General features: G+C 46.5%; 1 protein-coding gene across 4 annotated transcripts in view; it reads left to right on the top strand.

The window, feature by feature from the left end:
- OSGIN2 (oxidative stress induced growth inhibitor family member 2) overlaps window positions 1-22,393 on the top strand; it is a 160,056-nt gene that overhangs the window by 49,617 nt on the left and 88,046 nt on the right. For all 4 annotated transcript variants that reach the window (XM_078685596.1, XM_078685598.1, XM_078685597.1 and 1 more), the window contains one exon: window positions 11,444-11,580. In XM_078685596.1, coding sequence (XP_078541722.1) covers window positions 11,444-11,580 — 137 coding nt within the window. The remainder of the gene's footprint in view (window positions 1-11,443; window positions 11,581-22,393) is intronic.

The following is a 22,393-nucleotide window of genomic DNA, read 5'->3' as shown; positions in this document are numbered from 1 at the left end:
CAGTGGGCCAGTTAAGGGAACACCGATTGAGGAACGACGATGATCCATTGAGAGTCGCCTTCGAGTTAGTTCAATTTCACGGCAGAGAACCGATTCTGCTCTCACTAGAAACGCATCAAGGGTTCCCATTACCCCTGAACCCCCTACCCCCTTACCACTACCCTTACTCATGACCGTGGGTGACTAAAAAGTAATACAACTGAAAATTACACAAATATCAGTATAACAAATACACCTCAAAAAAATATAGGATCACTAACCGAGTCATAAAAGGGACAGAAATGTCAATGTAAAGGGGGTGGCCCAGCTCAGCTTCCTCCTGGCTATGACGGGCTTAGACGAGGCCGCCCTTGGACCGGCTTCACCTGGCGCGCATCCCTCGCCGCGAGGGCCGGAGCGTCCTTGTAGGCGCCTCCTGTCGCTGTCTGCTGGCGTGCTCGCCGCAGGGGATGCTGGGAGGTGTAGTTTCCCTCCACTCCGGCGTCCGTCCACAAAAAAATGGCCCCAACGACTCTCGGCGGTGGCGGCTCCTGCAGCAGCGGTGCCCCAGCGGTGAAATCAGGTAGGAAATGACTCTTGGCAGTGGCGGCAAATTCAGAGTGAGCTCCCGCCCCGCGGGTGCCCGAGCGTCCTTTTAGGCGTCTCCTGGCGCTGTCTGCTGGCGTGCGTGCCGCAGGAGATGCTGGGAGGTGTAGTTTCCCTCCCTCCGGCGTCCGTCCACAAGAAAATGGCCCCAATGACTCTCGGCGGTGGCGGATCCTGCACCAGCGGTGCCCCGGCGGTGAAATCAGGTAGGAAATGACTCTTGGCAGTGGCGGCAAATTCAGAGTGACCTACCCATCCCACTTAGGGTGACACACTAAAGTATACAAAAATCTGATGAATAGAATGCTTTCATTGATCTGAGTAACTGGCAATTACTTGGGCTGCATCCCAATCTATTGTTATTTTGCACACCATGCCACCTCAGTTTCGAATTAGCCATATGCAAATCACTCTTGACCCTGCTTCTATGGGCAATTGCTTTCTGTTTGCTTTGCTCGCCCTAGGTTGGCAAACCATACCTGTGTGTGCCGGCTATTGCCGATGGGTCGCAAAATGAGACCGGCCCCTTGAGACCCATTTGGGAATCACAGTCTCTCAGACCCTGATGTACATCAAATTTTGTGACTCGCATATTGCGACTCGATAAACATCGCAATTTACAGAACCCATTTCAAAAGTTTTGAAAGCCAAACTAGTCCCCTCTCTCAACTACGGTCACCTAGTTTTCCCCAGAGCACTAAACAAGTACCTCACAAATTTCCAAATCTCCGCTTACAAGAAAATGTTAACACTTCCCTGGCATGCCAGGAGAGCTAGCGTGAAGCTGGAGCTGGGACTCGCTTGTCCGGACATCATATACTAAGCAGTATCCATTCCAAAGACTTACACATTTCTCTTAGCTGGGCCATCCTTATAATCTGGGGCCAGGATGTGACTATTAGGCCTGCCTTTTCCCTCTGGACAGTGGCGGGCGACACTGATAAATATCGACGGGTGGGTGGAGGGGGAACGGGGGAGATGGGGGAATGACGGGAAGCGCATTTAATAATGAAAAAAGCTCTTACCTGGTGCTGCCGGCTGCATCGTGCTCATCTGCTGCCAGTTCCTGGTCCCCACAGTCCCAGGGAAGGCATCATGACTCCTCATCCAATCCCTTGCTGCTCCCAAGCATGAGAACAGCATGGGAATTGGCCTGAATGGGCTGGATTAATGCTTGCTCAGGCACAGGGAGTGCTGTTCCTCCAACCCGGCTGTGCAATACAGCTGGGTTGCAGAAACCCAAGTGCGCATTCCAGTTTGGCAGGCCTAAGACGTCCAGTCAAACTGACATGCACACTTAAAAGTGCACTTCTACCACTCCTCCTCCCCCCTTCCATGGCCCAGCCTGGCCCCTCCCTGCACATGCTGGCTCAGCCAGCCGCTGAAAAATAAACAATAGTAAAATATTGTTTTATTTTTCAGCTGCTGGCTCTGAGCAAGTGAGGCGATGATCCTCTGCCATTGCAGAGGAGCCGCCGGTGCCTCTCGAGATGAGTCGATAATCTGTTAAATAGTGGAAATGGAGGGAAGGCACACAAAAGAAGGGAAGGTCAAAGAGAGTACTTTTGGGCTGTCCTCTAAGTTCCAACTCTGGATCCCAGGCAAGGCAACATGGAAAAATAGCACTGCTGAAACTGACGTAGAGTCCCCCTTCAAGTTCAAGTTCGAGAATTTGTATAGCGCACTACTCACCCAGAGGGTCTCAAGGCGCTTGAAGGAGGGGGGTACTTTACTTATCGAATATCCAAGTTTTTAGTTGCTTTCTGAAGGAGAGGTGGTTCTGTGTAAGGCCGAGGTGGGTGGGGAGGAATTCCAAGTCTTGGCCGCTAAGTAGGAGAAGGATCTTCCACCCATGGTGGATCTATGGATGCGCGGAATTGCGGCGAGGGCTTGGTTGGACGATTGTAGTTGGCGGGTGGGGGTGTAGAAGGACAGTCGCGTGTTGAGGCATTCGAGTCCTAGGTCGTAGAGGGCTTTGTGTGCGTGGGTGAGGAGACGGAACGTTATTCTCTTGTTGACGGGGAGCCAGTGGAGGTCTCTCAGGTGACTGGAAATGTGAGCTTGACGGGGGATGTCCAGTATGAGTCTGGCTGAGGCGTTTTGGATGCGTTGGAGTTTTTTCTGTAGTTTGGCTGTGGTTCCGGCGTAAAGGGTGTTTCCGTAATCCAGTCGGCTTGTGACCAGTGCGTGGGTGACCGTCTTTCTTGTTTCGGTGGGGATCCAGCGGAAGATTTTTTTGAGCATGCGTAGGATGTTGAAGCATGATGATGAGACGGCGTTTACTTGTCTGGTCATCGAGAGGGAGGAGTCCAGGATGAAGCCCAGGTTACGTGCGTGGTCCGTAGGTATGGGTGCGGTTCCCAGGGCCGGTGGCCACCATGAGTTGTCCCAGGCAGCGGGGGATGAACCTAAGATGAGGACTTCCGTTTTGTCCGAGTTCAGTTTTAAATGGCTGTTCTTCATCCACTCGGCTACTTCTTTCATTCCTTCGTGTAAGTTGGTTTTTGGCGGTGTTTGGGTCTTTGGTGAGGGAGAGGATCAGCTGGGTGTCGTCTGCGTAAGAGATGATGTTGAGGTTGTGTTGGCGTGCGATGGATGCGAGGGGACTCATGTATATGTTGAAGAGGGTGGGACTGAGTGATGATCCTTTTGGTACGCCGCAGATGACTTCGGTGGCCTCTGATCTAAAAGAGGGGAGGCGGACTCTCTGGGTTCTTCCGGCGAGGAACGAGATGATCCAGTCCAATGCTTTTCCTTGTATTCCGACGTTGTGAAGGCGTTGTATGAGGGTGCTATGACAGACTGTGTCGAAGGCTGCGGAGAGGTCAAGTAGGATGAGGGCAGCTGTTTCTCCGTTGTCCAGTAGAGTTCGAATGTCGTCTGTTGCTGCGATGAGGGCGGTTTCGGTGCTGTGTTTGGCTCGGAAGCCGGACTGTGAGGGGTCGAGGGATTTGTTGGATTCGAGGAAGGCGGCGAGCTGACTGTTGACGGTTTTCTCAATGACTTTGGCAGGGAATGGGAGGAGCGAAATGGGGCGGTAGTTCTTAAGTTCAGTGGAGTCTGCTGTGTTTTTTTTTAGAAGGGCGCTGAGTTCGGCATGTTTCCAGCTTCCCGGGAAGGTAGCGGAGTTGAAGGAGCAGTTGATGACGTCACGGAGATGGGGTGCGATAATGGAGTTTGCTTTGTTGAAAATGTGGTGGGGGCATGGGTCGGTTGGCGATCCCGAGTGGATGGAGTTCATCAGGCGGATGGTGTCTTCAGTGGTGATTGGGTTCCAGTCGCAAAGGATGTTAGAGGGTGGTTTAGGTTCGGAGGTGGGTGGAGTGGACTGGTCTTCGGATTGGTTTCCAAAGCTGTTATGTATGTCGGCGATTTTGTTGTGGAAGAATGAGGCTAGGGAGTTGCAGAGGTCTTGGGAGGGAGTGATGTCGTTGGTGGCGCGGTGGGGTTGGTGAATTCTTTGACGATGTTGAATAGTTCCTTGCTGTTTTGTGTGTTGTTGTCAAGGCGATCCTTGAATGCTGATTTCTTGGTGGATCGGATCAGTTGGTGGCGTTTGCGGGTGGCGTTCTTGAAGGTGGTCAGGTTGTCAGTGGTTGGGTTTTTTCTCCAGGCTTTCTCGATGGTACGACAGAACTTCTTGGATTTCTTAAGGTCATTGTTGAACCAGGGGGCTTTTTTGCTACCTTGCTTGATTTGACGTTTTTTCAAGGGTGCTAGTTTGTCGGCGCTGTGGGTGATCCATTGTGTGAGGTTGGTGGCTGCTTGGTTTGGGTCCGATAATTTGGAGGGGGGGTTTTGGTGAAGCGATGTGAAGAGCTGGTCGGTGGTAATTTTGTTCCAGTTTCTTCGGGGAATAGGTTGTGGGGGGTTGTGGGTCGAGGTCTTTTTGTAGTTGAAATGAACGCAGCTGTGGTCAGTCCAGTGGAGAGCTGTGCTGTGATTGAAGGAGATGTGCTTGCTGGAGGTGAAGATTGGGTCGAGCGTGTGTCCGGCATAGTGGGTGGGGGTATTGACAAGTTGTTCGAGTCCGAGGTTGGCCAGGTTGGCCAGAAGGGTGGTAGTGTTGCTGTCGTTTTTCTTTTCCAGGTGGAAGTTGAGGTCTCCCAGTAGAATGTAGTCCTCGGAGGGGAGGGCGTGTGGGCTGATGAAGTCGGTGATGTCTTCGCTGAATTGTGTGCGGGGTCCTGGTGGTCTGTAGATGAGGGTGCCTCTGAGTGTGGTCTTGGGGTCGGTGTGGATCTGGAAGTGAAGGTGTTCGGCGGTTGCGAGGTAATCGTCAGAACTGGTCGTGATGTGGATGGTGTTCTTATGTACGATGGCGATGCCTCCTCCTGTTTGGTTGGTGCGGTCCTTTCGGATGATCTTGTAGCCGTCCGGGATGGCTATGGCGCGATGTCGGGCGCTGATGAGGCATTCATCCAGGTTTCTGTAAGGAAGGCGACATCCGGCGATGTAGTGTCGAGTAGGTTCCAGAGTTCAATGGCGTGTCTGTGGACCGAGCGGGTGTTGAGCAGGATGCACTTTAGGTGGTTGGTGTCGGAGCTCTGTTTGGAGTTTGTGGATTTGGTGTGGGTTCTGATGCAGTTGAACTTGCAGGAGTGGCAGGTGAAGGGTTCATGGGTGTGTCCTGGGACGGCTTGGTAGCAGTTGGGTGGGCGGCCGGGGTTAAGGGCTGAGAGGGTTGCGGTGTCGTACGTAATGCGAGCGGAGTGGATTTTGCGGGGGCCAGGGGGTTTGGCGCTGGGCGCGGTCCAGGCTCGGACGGGCGCAGACGGGCTTACCTTTGGCGCACCTTCGGCGCGCATAGGGCACGACCGCTGCGCGTGAACGCTGCGCGCAAAAGCATCTGTCATATGTGGATAGTGGAGGGGGCGGGGGCGAGGGAGGAGCAGCTGAGAGGCGGGAGCGGGGTGGAGAGCCGGGCAGGGAGGCGCAACAACAACAACAAAATGGCAGCAAGCCAAAAGGCCAAGCAGGACAAGATTGGGGCACAAGCTAATTAATGGCAATGAAAAGGGCAGTGGCACCGGCACAATCAGACACAAATAAGTTAATCAGGCAAAGGCAGCAATGTACAATAGTTTCTTAATTAATGCGCTGTTAACAGTATAGCGCTACGAAATAAATCGAATCAGGCACAAATTATTTCTGGAGCAATGCGAGCGAAGCGCTATAGATTTTACAGGTCAAAGAGCTGTCTATCACAATGGCGCTACGATACCAGTATCTCAGCAGGGAGCAGCGTGGGGAGCGACCGCTTCAGAGGAACTCGGGACGGTCACCTTCATAGACTCGAAACTCTTGTAAACCTCCAGAAAGTCTAGAAGAACTAGGTTAGAAATGGGATGGAGGAAAACTCTGCTCAAGTGATCTACTCTTACATTAAAGGGAGCTGAGATAGGGCTAAGTGATGTTTTTCTACCCGCATGCAGATCTGAACTGCTAAAGGCAGTAGAGCTGGAAATGTCATTCCTGACTGCCTGCTTATGTAACATTTTGCTGTTGTATTTTCAGCATGAACCAATTCTGCTTGACCCCAGATTTGTAGGGAGAACCATAGAGGGACTCTGTAAATTGCTGTCAGCTCGCTTCAATAGGACGTGACAATGGTTTTGATAAAAAGAGAAAAAAAACAGATCCTACAAGGATCTTGAGAAGGAGAGTGGCAGAGCCCAATCCGCTACTTGGAAATTGTGTTAGAAGGATTTGAACATTAGCCTAAAGGAGGGAATCTGAAACTTTCTGCACCCAATTGAAAGTGTGAATGTTGTGAGGAACTTTGAAAAGGTTCTGCTGATTTAAGGTTCAACAGCTGATTGCTGTGTTTCTGGAGAACTGCCACTTTGCTACCTTCTCTGCTGTGTTGGCCAGCTGCCTACTGCTTTTTGCTTTGAGTGAGAAGGACTGGACCTGTTCTCTACATCCTTGCACCCAAGTTTCTCCAAAGGCTTGTTGGCTTGCCTCCTCTTCTCTGACATTTTGGGGGTGCAAAAGACTACTTGCAACTCTTCTGGTGCAGCTGGACTCTGCCATCTGTGGAGAAGTGGGGCTCAATGGTTAGAGCGTCAGACCTTGATGCAGAGGTCTGGCCCGGACCAGGGTTCAATTCCCCCCTCTGCGGGTCATGGGCTCAATTTCCCCGGACCTGATAATTCTCGCCTCGGTGCCTATTCTAATCATGGGTCCCACTCTGCAACTTTGGGCAATAGCTTGCTTAATCTCCACAACGGCCTCAACAGCGCTAGGGCCTCACCTTGGGGGTGCCCAGGAGTGGGCACTTCACAGGGAAAGGCCAGGATGGGTTCCACAGCGGAATGTGTACAGCGCTATATAAGCACTACATTTACATTTACATTTACATCTGTGAGTCCTACCCTTGCCTGAGGTACCCCTTTCAGTTCTGGGCTTTGGCAAAATCGACACAGTGAATAGTAGTGAAAAATAATCATTTGTGATTAGGAGAATCAGTTGAGAGCAATATAAAGCAATGATATTGAGGACTCACAGTTCAAGTTTAGATCCACCGAGAATTGGTCATACAAGTCATGTGGAAATGTACCCAAAAGTGAGCACAAAGGTGCAGGGTCACCCTCTCGTCCACGGGTTCCACAGACTAACAAAAAGAGATCGGCACTGGAGTTGGAATAAAATAACAAGTTTATTAATCACTCATGAGTTGGACCACGTCTACACAACACTCTCAAGTGTTGTAGGAGGAGCTACACTGAACTCACTAACCATCGTCCTTATATACAGTTTTGTTGTAATGTAAGCACATGGACAGAAATGGAAAGAACAAGTTTAGAAATAGCTATCAGCAAACAAGGGCAGATAGATGACTACGTGGTCACCAAATTGGGAGGGGGAGCAGGAATGATAATGACAGCAGTAAACAGTCAACAGATAACATCTAAGACCAGGTGCACTGGCAGCTACACACCCCCAGCAAGTACATTGCTCAGCTATGTCAGGAGGTCAACTAAAATAGATGGCACAAGCAGAGTGAAAAGGCGAACAACAGAGGATGAAAGAATTACAAAGGAAACTAAATGGACACCACAGCCAAAATGGCTGTTGCTTATGATAATACATGGAGTGACGCTGCTGCTGGCTGCCTGTATTAGGTGTTAGAATTGCTGCTACGCTGTTTTTGCACAGATGCGCTTTTTAAACATTACTAATTTCTAATCCTTTTAAACTTACTGTTGTTGTCTGATTGTATTAATTCTGCCTCAGGTTGGCTGTCGACGTGACCCGACTGCCTCTCTCTCTTCCGGTGGGGCCCGTCCGTGCGAGCGGGCCCACCATGTTTCCTGAGATAGCGCTTTAGCGCTAATTAAGTGGGGGCTTTAAATATCACCCTGGGGTAAACGCGCAGCCGGCACGCCAAAGGCAAGCCTATCTGCACCCATCCATGGCCCGGAAGCGCCCCGTGCTGGAAATGCTCCCCGGTGGATCTGTAAGTACTATCACTAGACGGACTTTCACCATAGATAGGTTACGGGAACTGACCAAGGATGTGAGCTGCTGCTCCCCCTTGCCCCCTTACAGTATATCTCAGGGAACGTTGTGTTCTCAGTGCGGTTGGGCGCCAATCTTTTCCACTGAACCAATAGGTAATCCCCGACTCTGGCTCCTCCAGGGTTACCTAATGTTAATAGGGCCAGGACTGAAGGTAAATTGCTTGGCTTGCTTCTTAATACTAGATCTATGCGTAAGCACGCCCTCAATATCTTTGAATTGCTGGAAGATGTCCGCCCGGATTTCTTATTTTTAACGGAAACGTGGCTATGTGACTCATCCAATCCTGCAATTGCTGCAGCCATTCCTAAGGGCTACCAAATGGCCAGGAAAGATCGCCCTAGCTGCAGGGGCGGAGGCATAGCCATTATCTTGAAGGGCATCTATTCCTGCGTGCTTCTTCACTCAGAAGATGTTGCCGGGGCTGAATCCTTTGGGTTCCATCTGGTAATATCTCCCCATCAATCCATGGCCGGCTTACTAGTGTATAGACCACCGGGCACCGTTGGGCTGTTCAACAAAGCTATTAGTAATGCGGCGGCCCCCATTGTTCTTAAACACAAACACTGTATAATATTAGGGGACTTTAATGTCCATATGGATTAAATTAACGATGCTGATGCTACTAGCTTAGCGGAGGCGCTGAATATTTTCAATCTGAATCCTTGCTTTCTGACTCCGACCCACGAAAAGGGCCATATTTTAGATCAGGTCTTTTCCACATGGGATTTAGATGTTTCTCCCTTCGGCCACTGGTATGGCCAGACCATTTCCTTTTGGAGTTTGGAGTCCACCGCGAAAATGGACCCTCTAATATCCAGAGTAAGCCCGTGTGGGCAGCTTTAGACCATATCATTGTATCACACCCGAAGCGGTGACGCTGGCCCTTGACTCCCACCCACTCATTTTGAGTGGTAATGTGGAAGATGATGTTACTGTCTTGGACAACTGGCTTCTGCTTAGTGCAGCAGAGATTGCCCCACCCTCTTCTCGTCCTGCTTTGACCTCTCGAGTCTCTGCTCCTTGGTTTACGCCTGCTATTAAAGAAAGCAGGAGGACCTGCAAAAGACTCGAGAGAGCGTGTAGGAAAAACGTTTGAGAGCAAGCAGAAAACTGCGTATAAACAAGCACTGAAACTGCATCACAAACTTCTCCTCAAAGAGAAAAAATGCTTTTTCTCATCAAGAATAGAAGCTGCCGGGAATACTAATAAAGAGATTTTTAAAATAGTAAAGGAATTCTCACCCCCTAATGGTGTGACTAGGACTTTTTCCCCCTTTGGGTGGATCAGATGGCCTTATTCTTTGCCGACAAAATTAGAAAGATCCAGGACTCTTTCCTTCGCTCCCAAGGGGCTAACCTTCGGGATAAGATCCCCTCCCACCTTGATCCTTCTGACCCTTGCCCTGCGTCTACTTTGGCAGCAATAGCTTCCTCCATTAATCCGTATGTGAACCAGATTCTGAATACTTCCCTGCAACAGGGGCTGGTTCCCGACAAGTGGAAGAAAGCACATATTCTTCCCCTTCTGAAAAAGCCCCATATGGATCCAGAGCTTCCTGTTAACTATAGGCCCATATCCCTTTTGCCTTTTTTTTCCAAAGTACTGGAAAAATAAGTTCATCAGTCACCTCTGCATTTCTTGAGACTAACAACATTGTGCATCAAATCCAATCTGGGTTTTGCTCTAACTTTATCACCGAAACGGCACTGCTGGAAATTTCAGAATCCATTAAGGACGGTAAGGCTATGCTGATACTGTTAGATCTTTCAGCAGCTTTTGATACCGTCCCTCACAGCCATCTCCTGAAGAGACTCCAGGAGGCTGGTTTTAGAGGGGTGGTTCTCAAATGGTTTGCCTCTTTTCTATCAGGGCGTCAACAAAGAGTTTGGGACGCCTTCTTTTTCTGCCTTAATCCCCCCTCTGGAGGTGGGTGTGCCTCAGGGCTCGGTGCTTAGTCCAACTTTATTCAATCTGTACATGTCCCCATTGGCTAGTCTAGTTGAGTCACATGGAGTTAAAATAGTGTTGTATGCTGACGACACCCAACTCCTTTTTACATGCGACAAGGATTCAGAGTTCAAGGGGGAAGCAATTAAAGCCTGCCTGTCAGCGGTGTTCTCCTGGCTCCAGCTGAATGAATTTAAATGTAATTCCGATAAGTCGGAAATCATCTTCTTTGGTTGCCCATCTAACAACTTATGGCACAACTGGTGGCCTCAGGACATGCACCCTCCTGCTAACCCGGTGTCGTCCGTAAAAAACCTTGGCGTAAAACTGGACAATTCTCTGAGTATGAAGCCACAGGTTCAGACTGTGGCCGGTCAGTGCTTTGGCTTTTTGAAAATGCACATACAATTTCTTTCATTACTTTCGATCCCGCACAGGAAAATTGTAGTCCAGGCCTTGATTGGCCTAAGGCTGGACTACATAAACATTCTTTATCTGGGTCTTCCAGAGTATCTGCTTACCCTCTTCAAGTAGTGCAAAATGCTGCTGCCAGGGCCATTCTATCTCTTGGCCCCAGGACCCGGATGTATGTTCATTTGAATTATCTTCACTGGCTTCCGATCCATAAGTGGAAACAGTTTAAGGCCTTGGTGCTGGCTTTTAAGGCTTACATGGGTGTGGTGCACCTTACTTGAGGAAGAGAGGTCAATTTTATCATCCACAACGCTCTCTTCACTCTCCCTCATTTGCGCGAGTCTGTATTCCGGTGGTGAAATACTCTCGTATTGGAGGCCGCTCCTTCTGGCTGAGAGCGGCAAAACTATGGAATGATCTGCCACTTGCTGTGAGACTTCTTCAGGATCTCCTTCCTTTCTGAAAATCCCTAAAAACATGGCTGTTTCAGCAATAACGCAACACATGCCGCTCTGCACACCTTTCCTTTCTGTCTAGTCCAGCCACACTCACTCAGTGCCGGGACACTCAGTAGAGTAGCTGTGCGCTTTATAAAACCCCAGTTAGCATAACATAACATAACAATGAAAATATTACACGTTTCCATAGTCACACAATGTGTTTATTGTCTCCATAAACTGTATTGCAGTGCAAAGTAGACCAATTGTTTACCTATCTCAGCTACCATTGCATGGTGGGCCCAAATAATACATCGTTCAGCTTGAAAACTGGTAAATTTACATGAGTAGTCTTACTTCCTATAAATATAATTGAAACTTTTGTTCAAGTACCAATAAGTAGTGTTGAGAATTTAGAAAATAAAATAAAATAACATACATTGGGCTTGTGTCAGTTTATTCATTATTACTGTTACAAATGAAAAGAAAAAAAAGTTATGATATTTATGTTTGTTTCTTTTCTTGTCTTAAGGTAATGGGCCATCTGGAATATGTCTCTCGTACATGTTGTCAGGGTACAGACCATATTTGTCTCCTGATGTGATGCATCCAAATCCAATTTTGAACAGTAAATTAGAAGAAGCAAGACATCTCTCTATTGTTGATCAGGTATGTTCATATGTGCTTTCTCTCAAGTCCTTTTCAGGTATCTAATTCTTTATAGCTCACTTAACAACTGGTCATGCAACTCTTATGTGGTATCTTGCTGAAAAGTGTTTGCATGTTGTCTTTTAGGTAGTAGTTGTCAAACCCATCTACCTCTGCTACTGGTAAACTACTTCAAAGTTGCTGTGCTTTCCATTAATTTACCTACAGTACATGAAAAATCAGTCTACCCCTGCCAATTGGTGACAGTGTTTCTTTGTATCTTGTGCAAGGAAATGAGTTCAAGCTATATGAAGTGGCAACAAGGAATGCATATGGGTTACCATAATTTTTGCTCTGTTCCTTTATGTATCCTGTGTCCTTTGTATCATAGCTGCTTCTCTTTGTTGACTCAATTTGTTGGAAATGGTTGGCAGTGTTCTTTGTTTGCCACAGCAAAGTGAGGTTTCACAGACTTTGTTTCCCTGAGTGTGTGGGTTGTTTGAGTTGCTACATGCGTTTTTCTTCCTCACTGTCAATTTTCAGCAGATTTTGCCTGAGATCTTGTTTTAGAGAGAGCAGACCATGCAAAAAGTGAATACTATACAGAGCCAACATAGGTGTTTTTAGGCACATGCTTTTGTATGCCTCAACTTGTGCCTCAACTTGTTAGACGTGTTCAACGATCTTTTCAACCACATCCAGAGCATGTGGGAGATCTTCATCAGCTTGGACGTGTATGAATGAATTTGTAAATCTCACTTGTCATAGACGTAAGTGACCTGCTGTTTCGACTCCGCTCCTGCTAGTAGATGGTGGGAGGCGTCATATGTCCTCACTGTATGTTTCTTTTCATCACTTTTTCTAGCCTCATATTCCCTCTGTGGTTGGCCTTGACTAATAGATTCACAGTGATGCTTTCAAATTCTGACCCTACACTGGCATGTCCAAGGCCAAGATTTTCTTTTTTTTCTTCATTCATTTTTTTGTATCTTTAATTTAATTTAATGCTTCTTAATTGTGAAGATAGAGGTGTGTTTGTCATGAATATGTGATAAGCAAACCTAGCTCTTTAGTTCACAATGGCCTTATTCATGGTTATCACTGATAAACCACTAATTCCTGTATGCCAGTTTACCTTCACTGCATATTTGAACCGATATACTAAAACAGACACAATTTTGAGCTTCTAGGAATGTTAGTGTCAAACTCTTCAAATAGGCTTGCTTTTGACCTGAGCACCGAGTTCCCCTCAACTTTCATGAAGAACAGGGTGTACAAGTAAATGGATAAAGTACCCAAGTAAAGGCCACGGTTTGGGAAACAGCCTATACCACTCAGCATTTACCATGCATCTGCCTTTATCACAAATGCCTTTACGATCCATATACCTTTACCACACAAGGTAAGCATAGTAAGGTGTGTGTTTGTGTGTGTGTGTGTGTGTGTGTATATATATTTATACCCGTGAGCAAGAAGTTATACTTCGAAACGCGTAGGGTTTGTTCGTGTGCCAAATAAATACAACATCAAGCACTATTTGGGCCTCGGTACTGTTTTTTTTTGTGGAAAAACACAGTGACATACCAGGAGAGGTATAATATATTTATATATATATATATATCAGTTACCTCCATGAAAAATCAGGACCACTAACTGGGTTTCATTTGTAAGAGTTTATTCCACGACAGCGTTTGTGGTGGGAATAGCAGTTGTGTAATAAATTCATCAAATGAAACCCAGTGAGTGCTCCCGATTTTTCATGGAGGTAGCTGATGAGTAAGCAAGTTCCTGTCTTCGCTATGGAGAAAAGCGCCCATCCTGTGTTCGTAGCATGTGACAGGAGAGCGTAATGATGATAACTAAAAAGCTCTTGAACTGCTGCCGAAGAATTTTCTCATCCGCCCATGGAGGGCGTGAGTTATACAAACTTGTGGTGGCACAGTCACTTAACGGACACCTGCGGCATGTCTCGCAGCGGCTGTGGCGAGGGGTTAAGCTCATGGAGGACTGGTTACCCCAGGATAGGAGATTTGTGGCTGCCTGAGTGAAATGCTGCACGTGGAGGGATTGTTGTAACATTCGGCAGAGATAAGTGTGATGCACCATGACCCCCGTATAATTCCCAACGGGGAATGGATTTTAAGATTCTGAACACATGGGCTCAGCATTTTCAGTCATTGGGGTAATCATGGTGTGCGGACGGCATGGGAGCCTTAGCACATTTGCAAACCTCCCATTGGCCAGGAACACTCCAATGGCAGTGGTGATTACATTGCTTATAAACCAACCAGACATGGAGGGAATAGCTGTTGTGGAATACATTCTTCAAATGAAACCCGAGAGTGCTCCAGATTTTTCATGGAGGTAGCTGATGAGTAAGTGAGTTCCTGTCCTCGCTATAGAGAAAAGCAATCATCATTCTCTCAACAGCAAAAGACATACAGCTGGATCATCAAAGTCCCGTTTTGCGAGTCTGTAATAGCGATTCATAAGGAATCGCTATTAAGGACTTGCAAAACGGGATTCATGTAGGAAGTGCAAATAATATTGCGATTCCTACATCTTCCTTATTTGCGATTAGCAAATTGCTAATCGCAAATAAGGAATAACTCCCCATTCATCCCTATGGGCCTAAAGGCCCATAGGGATGAATGGGGAGTTATTCCTTATTTGCGATTAGCAATTTGCTAATCGCAAATAAGGATGCGATTTCAAGGGTGCCAGGGGTGTCCAAAGGACACCCTGTAGCACCCCTGAAAAGCAAATGTAGCCATATGTTGCGCACACACATGTCCAAAGGACATGTGTGTGTGTAACATACTACTCAGAAAAATGCACTAAAGTGCATTTTTCTGAGTTTTCGCTATTTACCACGAAGTTACAATTTGTGGTAAATAGCGGCCAAATATTGCGATTTCGCAAATTAAAAATGGTTGATGAATTGCATTTAAGGAATCTCAAATAGAGATTCCTTAAATGCAATTCCTCGCAAATATGCGATTTCGCAATTACCGATTTTTGCATTTGAGATGATGAATCCCAAATGCAAAAATTGCGCTCGCAAAGGGCCAGATTCTCAGAATCTGGCCCTTTGCGAGCGCAATTTCCTTTCATGAATCTAGCTGATAGCGAAGAATTAATTTATTCCGAAAAGTGGCACAACACTCAACGTGTTTCGTAGCCCACGCTCCTTGCTCACGAGTGGTCGATGTTGTGAAAGTGCACATTTTTTATAAAAGGCCATGTGACAATAACATAAACAGTGAACAGACTCCATTGCTCAATGTTAGGTTAAATGTTCGTCACCTAACAAACACCGTTTCAATTCACATAAATCATTCCTTTAGCATTGATTGAACTGCGGCGACGGGTGGGTTGATAACGGCAGGTTTGTTTGTAATTCCTTGTGTAACCTGTACTAATAATATTCATGGTGTTGTTGGTGTGAGTGTTCAATTAAATAAAGCTTTGAACCTGTTTATTGGTTCTTATGTGACACGGACAACAGACACTCTCTTTGTTGGTGAATGCGTTTGCTTATTCCGCTTGAATCTCATAACTAAGGGCTTAGTTCCTAAATTGCTGATACACATTCAAACATATGACCTCAGTATCACCTGGTGCCACAGCTATATCGCCCCAGGGGGCCAAAATTACAACAGACCGGAACCAATTGTGCCCCAGTGGGCGTAAAAAATCTATTTTGAAACATGCCACAGTGTGCGGATATCCAAACAGAAATGGAACCAGTATCGCCACATTTGCTGCACTATCATTGTTATAGTATTCTCACCAGCAAATACCCAGGTCAAAAACACTCCTGCCCCAGTGGGCCTAATCTGACTTATTTTGTGAAGTAAAATGCAGATTGAGAGTATTACTATTGGTCTTCTCCACAAATTGTTATGCTGAACTTAAACAACCTCGCCAAATAATAAACAGGTCATCGATGAACCGTGACCATAATATTATATTGTCTAATATTTCTTCTGAACAGGTGGCGGGTAGCACCTGCTCCTCCGAACAGCCCAAATGCAAATTTGCATAGCTGGGGCGAAGCAGGTGCCCATCTCAGTTCCCCATAATTGGCGGAAAAGATCTGTGCCAAATAAAAATATGTTGTTAATTAGGCACCAGTGGATCATATACATCCATCCTACTGGAGGTCGCCAATAGGTAGTTATAGTTAGATCCTCGTTTCCATAGGAAAAGCGTTTTTTGTTGTGCTAATAACTTTGGCACCGTTTGATGAATCCTCACAAAATTTCATAACTAATTTGCCGCTCACTTCAGCTGTTGTCTGGGGGTGATCTGTCAAGTGGGGCTGAGAATAAGGAGGGAATTTAAAAGCACGTGTTCCCCATGTTAATTCCCATAGGACCTTTAGACATCGCTACAGCTCGAACTGCTGAAAGGAATTACACCTAATTTGGCAGGAATGTAGATGTTGATTCAAGGAAGTGTCTTTTTGTGATTTGGTGAAAATCCGTTCTGTAGTTTTTTAAATATTATAACGAATCCAGCTATAGATATATAGGAATACTGATCCTCCGCTGATCCTCCACTAATCCTATAGTCGCCTTGATGAAATGTGAGTGGCTGCCAGCACTTCAACCAGGAAGTGTTGGCAGCCATCTTAGAACACGGCTTGATGCTGAGTTGCAGAATTTGTTTTTTTAAAGCAAAGAGGGCAAGATAGGAATGCCCTGGCCCCCAGACCTGCACCTGGGGTCTCTCTTGGACCCAGCAGAACAAAAAATCATTAAACCCGCCCCCCCCCAAAAAGCCTTTCTCCTGCGCTTTGTTTGTAATTGGACCCTGGGTAGACCAGGTCCCAGGAGCAGTAGGAAAAAAGGAGGTGGTGCACTGGTTTAACCCTCCTGGGGCTTATAAATGACCCAGGGACCACCACCTCCCTGGGGCATATTAATTTAAAAACGGGGGCCTCTTGGAACTCTCAGCCCTGGGGACCACCACCTCTCCGTGGGTTTATGTTTAAACAATACGGGGGGCCACGCAGACACTCATCTCCAAGGACCACCACCTCCCTGGGGCAAAATCAAAGAAAGAAGGGGGGCAATAATAGCCCTTGGGATCGTCACCCCCAGGGCCGGCTCCTGTAATGTCCTGGGGCACCCACCCCCATGAAATTGCAGTTTGCTGTGGCTTGGCTGGATCAGTACTGCTTCCGCCAAGACATAGAAAATGCTGCTCCACTTTCAGCACGCAAGAGCTTTAAAAATGCTCTTGCTTGCTGAAAGTGGACCAGGATTGCTTTTGGACTGAGGGAGCTGCATTTTCAGCAGCTCCCTCTGTCCAAAAGCTATGCAGACTCACCAGGACGCAGGAGCCGGCAGGGACTGTGGGGGATTTGAGGCTCCCCCGTGGTCCCCAACAAAGTGCGCAGGTGTCCTGGTTGGGACCAGGGTACCCAGACTATAAGCAAGGCCCCAGGACCAAAATCAGCTGGGGAGGGGGACCACACGGCTCTCTTCCCTTTAATAGAAATAAAATAAAAGGGGTAGGCCCCGGTGATGGGGTCGCCAGAGTGGAGGGAGGACAAGCGGCCCCCCTCCCTATCCCAAAAATGCCTTGCCTCAGAGATGTGGTCCCCGGGGCTGATATCAGCCGAGGGAAGGGGGACTACACAGCTCCTCTTCCCTAAAAAACAGGGGAAAAAAACCTTCTGGCCACTTGCCGGAGGCCCTGCCTTCTTTCTACACCACTCTGCAAATGTGTCTCCTGACGCACTACTGATTGGGGATGATGGCCCCTTGATTACTGAGGGTCCTTGGGGACCAACAACCCCTCATGTTACCTCTACTAAGTCCTACACAACGTGATTCGTGAGAGGTCTTCGGAGGCCATGGCCCTTTCTCCACCACTCTGCAAACGCACATCCTAGCGCACTGCTGGTTGGGGGATGCAGTCCCCTTGGCTCTAGAGTGTCCTTGGGGGCCAACAAGTCCTCCTTTTACCTCCAGTAAGTCCCACACAGCAGAATTGCTGAGAGGTGTTCAGAAGCCACGCCACCTTCCTCCACCACTCTGCAAAGACGCCTCCTGGTGCACTACAGGTTGGGGGATGAAGTCCTTTTGGATGCTGAATATTCTTGATGGCCTAGAGAGCCTCCTGTTACCTCTAGTAAGTCCTACACAGTGGGATTCCAGGGGGCTGGTCGGAGTCCCCGCCCCCTTTCTCCACCATTCTTCAAATGCAACTACTACTTAAAAAAAAATAGAAATTCACTGGAAAAATCAAAGGATTCAGGGATATTATAGTTAGGAAATATCATTAAAAAAATCTGGAAAAAACAAAGGGTACAGAGACGTTATAGTTAGGAAATGGAATTTAAAAACCCGAACCTCACTGAAAAAAACGAAGTACACGGACGTTAGGGTCAGGCTTAGGTTTCACTCCTACAAAACCAGTGAAACTCAGCAGTTAGTTAGCTGAGCTAACTATAACTCGTGCCCCTGCATTGCACTGCTTATGACCTCACATTTTAAATCACGCATGACATGGTCAGTGACATCGCTGATGAAATCTCAAATGACATCACTGATGACATTGTGGTGTCAACGGGGCCTCTTGGAAGCTTAGGGAGGGGGGTAACATGCCCCCTCCCCCTAACATATGTTCTGGCCCACCCCTGGGGTAGAGGGTTATAGAAACAGGCAGGATCCTAGGGGGTTAGGGTATCCCAACCCTGCCCCTATGTCTTCTTTTGTGTTTTTTTAGGATTTCTGAGTTATACGATGGCTGCCACCACTTCCTGGTTGAAGTGGTGGCAGCCAATCAGCTCTCACCAGAAGATCTGTCAGATCCGCGGATCCTCAACGACATGATATATAATTTCTCCAAAACTACTGAACTGATTTACACCAAAACATAAAAAGCACTCTTTTGGGGCTGATGTCTAGGTTCTCTCAAGTTTGGTGTACATCCATTCAGCGGGTTGACTGTAGCGGTGTCTAAAATTCTAATGTAAAATGAAAACAGAAAATGAGTTTTAGGACCCCTCTTTTTTGCTGTCCCCACTTGATGAATCACCCCGAAACTTTCCATGCGCAAACTAGTCAAAAAGTAGCACTTTTTTGGGAAGTTCCGTAGTTATCAACACAAAAAAGGAATTTCCTATGGAAGCACATTCCTAACTACCCATTTGGACCGCTACTGGGTAACATATATGTGTATGTATGTATGTATGTGTGTGTGTGTATATATATATATATATATATATATATATATATATATATATATATATATATATATATATATATGGAGAGGATGTAGCCTGACGGTTAGGGCGGTGGACTTCAAATCTGGGGAACCGGGTTCGAGTCTCGGCAACGACGCTCAACATGGATATCTTTAGGGTTTAGGGTTGGATAAGGGTATTTTTAGGGGTGAGTAAGGGGTTTCAATCAATCAACATTTGTATAGCGCAACACTGTCATCCCAAGGGGTATCTGGGCTCTGAGAGTGCCTTGTCTCCGTCAAAGAGCCAGGTCTTGAGCTTCTTCCTGAAGTCTGCCAGGGCGAGTGCTGTGGGGAGGTGAGGTGGTGGGGCCCTAATTGGCTTTTGTTCTGCACTGAGCACTTTCCGGAGGAGAAGCGGGGGACAACATATCCAGACAGGCTGACCAACTCGCCACATGCAGGAGTCTCTGCCCACACACCAGGAGGCGTATTTTAAGGTTCCAGTCTTCCCGCTGAGCAGGAGACCGTAATTGATTCTTGTTCTGCACTGAGCACTTTCCAGAGGAGAAGTGGGGGGACTACATATCCCGGCAGGCTGACCAACTTGGCGTACGCAGGAGACGCTGCCCAAGCCCCAGGATGAGTACTTTAAGGGCTCTCATTGGGGGTTGGTGCCTGTGCTTCTTTGGAGGGCCCTGAGGTTGTGATTCTTGCACCCGAGTCTAATGATAATTCTGGAACTATTAGGTCCAGGTCTTCTGGAAGTTGGTAATTTGCTTTCAAAGGTGACGCTGCCTTCAATGGAAAATGCCACAGAAAAAGCTATGGCTAATCCATATTAATTACTACCTCTTCTACAGTGAAGTCTATCAGTCTTCCGTCGGCAACGAGATTAAAAGGACCATATAAAGAGTCAACTCCCCCTAAAACACAAAAGGCAAAGAAGATTAACACCCCCAGTCATCCCTAGATTTGGACACCACTAATCCGATTTTATCACGGCCCCGGTAGGATCTTTATGTTTTATTAACCCCTTTGCTTCAACTAATTTTGTCCCATTTGGAGTCCATTGAAATGAAATTACAAGAGCTCTTGAATCGTGGTTCTGCGTCTAAACATAAAACTGCTCCCATTAAAGATGTTTTACAACACCTGGAAATTCCTTCCAATGCTCATCCTCTGCACTTAAGGACAGTTAGCCATCTAATTTCAGGGAAACCTGGGTCCGGGGCAGCAATAAGGCCCTGTACCTTAACGTCTCAAACTAATGTTAGTCCAATGACAATAAGCGCCAGAGACGTTTCACAGGTGATTAGACCCTCAAATGCTACGCCCCTAGGCCCTTCCCCCCTGTTCTTCACGAGTACAGACTGCCTATCATAAGCTGGCAGAGAGAATATAACCAGTTACAGGGTGATTCTTGCAATCACATATTGAATCTCCCGCCTGCAGCCTGTCCATATGTCCTAGTATTGGTGAATGTTCCAGCTCTTAGAGCTGTTCAAAGAGAATCAACTATACAACTAATGGACAAATCTCTGCATTGGCTTGCTAACCACACAAGATTGGGACACCTAATACAGAATCACTTAATAATGGCGAGAAGAACACCATGGATTGGCCCAACTGCAAATGCCTTTGAGGGAGACTGTATGGTGTTAAATTATTGTAAGTGATTTACTTTTTTAACCGTTGCCGGCTCAGAAGGTGCCTACTAAAATTTCCTTAGTACCCCAGGGTTTTTTCTATAACCCACAGAGTTTGCAATGTGGGTTGGTCCTTACTAACAGTATAATTCTCCCTGTCTGCGATAATACCTCTTTGTTGAATCATATAATTACTCCAGATTATCCTATCAGGATTGGACTCTTGTGATTGGCTTGTACCAGCTAATCAGTCATCCTACATACCACCTGAGTCAGGGGTAAATGGAGGCGCTGATAATGATGATTGTTTGTCGCTTCAGGGGATACTGGATCTACACTTTAACCAGAGCCATGATTCCTCAGCTTTACCTCATCCAGTGTCCCAGGGTACTCATTATGATACAAAGTCTCTATCTTATACACTCCTGTCCTGGAACATAGCAGGCTACAATAGTAAGCGAGACAACGCAGAATGGCTCTCTTCCATTAATAATTTTCATATCATTTGCGTACAAGAAACCTGGGAGACTGAATCAATTTCCATTAATGGATATCGCTTGTTCCAAACACCAGCATTACCTGCCCCAGGGGGGAGACATGGGGGGGTGGGGGGGGGGGGGTTGCTTACCCTGATCTCTAATTCTCTTGTTTTCAATATTTTACATTTTATAAATATGTCACATGATTTTCATATTTTAATAATCAAAGGTTATGACTCCTGGAACTTATGTTAGTGAATTACTATAATAATTTTTTAAACCCTGATGTGGTTCCTAAGCATTTAGATAAGCTACTTGAAGAACTAGTAGAGTTTCATCCTAATCCTTTGAATTGTATCTGGCTTGGAGACTTTAATTTAAAGGCGTGTCCAAGAAACCCTAAGGAAACATGTGGGATAGTGGATTTTAGAGAAGATTCTATTATTCATTTTCAGCATGATCTACAGGGTGATATCGTAAATAACATTCTGATGAAATGGCAATTGGAGGTCCGTAATGAGATATATTCAATTACGGGGCAGCTGTTCCCTACATTTTATAGAGCAAGTACTCCTCAACGATCGACTATATTATTTTCACAGACACCCTGGAAATACGCTTTATAGACTTAGAGCCAGAATTCACAGCTCATTGTGATCATGCCATGCTTACCTGTGCCCTATGTTGGCATGAATCAAAATCCCGTAAGGGCACCAGAGTCCCTGAACCTACTCTAGCCAGAAAAAATGGCTTTTTGCTAAAGTGGGTTAGAGTCGATGATACTACGTTTTTGGTGAATCTTCTCTCGACAAACCAAGAAGCTATCAAAATTCTGCTTGGATCCCTCAGCAGGCCAAGCCCAGGTAGTTGAGACGTTTAGTAATCTTTCAATTAATATTAAGTTACAAATGACACTCCCACTGTCAGTAAGAACCATCCTACAGCATTGTTGGTTTGATAAGTCTTGTTTTACAGCCTCAAACAAACTCTTAGCTCTTAAAACTATACCAAGGGATAGAGGCCTTATTCGTACTTTGAGGGATGCCTATAAATCTGCGAGAGCTTCTAGATTAAAACAGCTTAAATCTGAGGCCTGGGATAACCTAAAACGAGCTTCTGTACTTCGCGATAATACATTTTGGAAGGTGATGAACACTCCTCTTTTAAATGATCGTGGTGGTACCTCTACGGACATACATATCAATGAAGATAGATTCCTGGATAAGGTACTTCCAGGAAATCTTGAAACTCTCAAACGTTTCTAAGAGGCCAGATAGCTGCCCACCTAAAAATCCACCTCTTTATCTTTCATTTGAGTTTGAAGAAATTATAATGGCACTGACTCAATCGCCAACTATGAAAGCGCCAGGTCCTGACAGGGTCCCTATTGACATATTCCTATCGAATATTCCCTTCTGGGGTCCTCTGTTAAATGTGGTTTTTAATGTAATTGCACAGTCTGGTCCCCTACTCTCCTGTAAACAATCTGTTATCATCCCAATCTTC

Source organism: Lissotriton helveticus, chromosome 4_1, assembly GCF_964261635.1.
Source record: "Lissotriton helveticus chromosome 4_1, aLisHel1.1, whole genome shotgun sequence".
NCBI classification, from domain to species: domain Eukaryota; kingdom Metazoa; phylum Chordata; class Amphibia; order Caudata; family Salamandridae; genus Lissotriton; species Lissotriton helveticus.
This window is presented reverse-complemented; position numbering and strand designations above follow the sequence as displayed.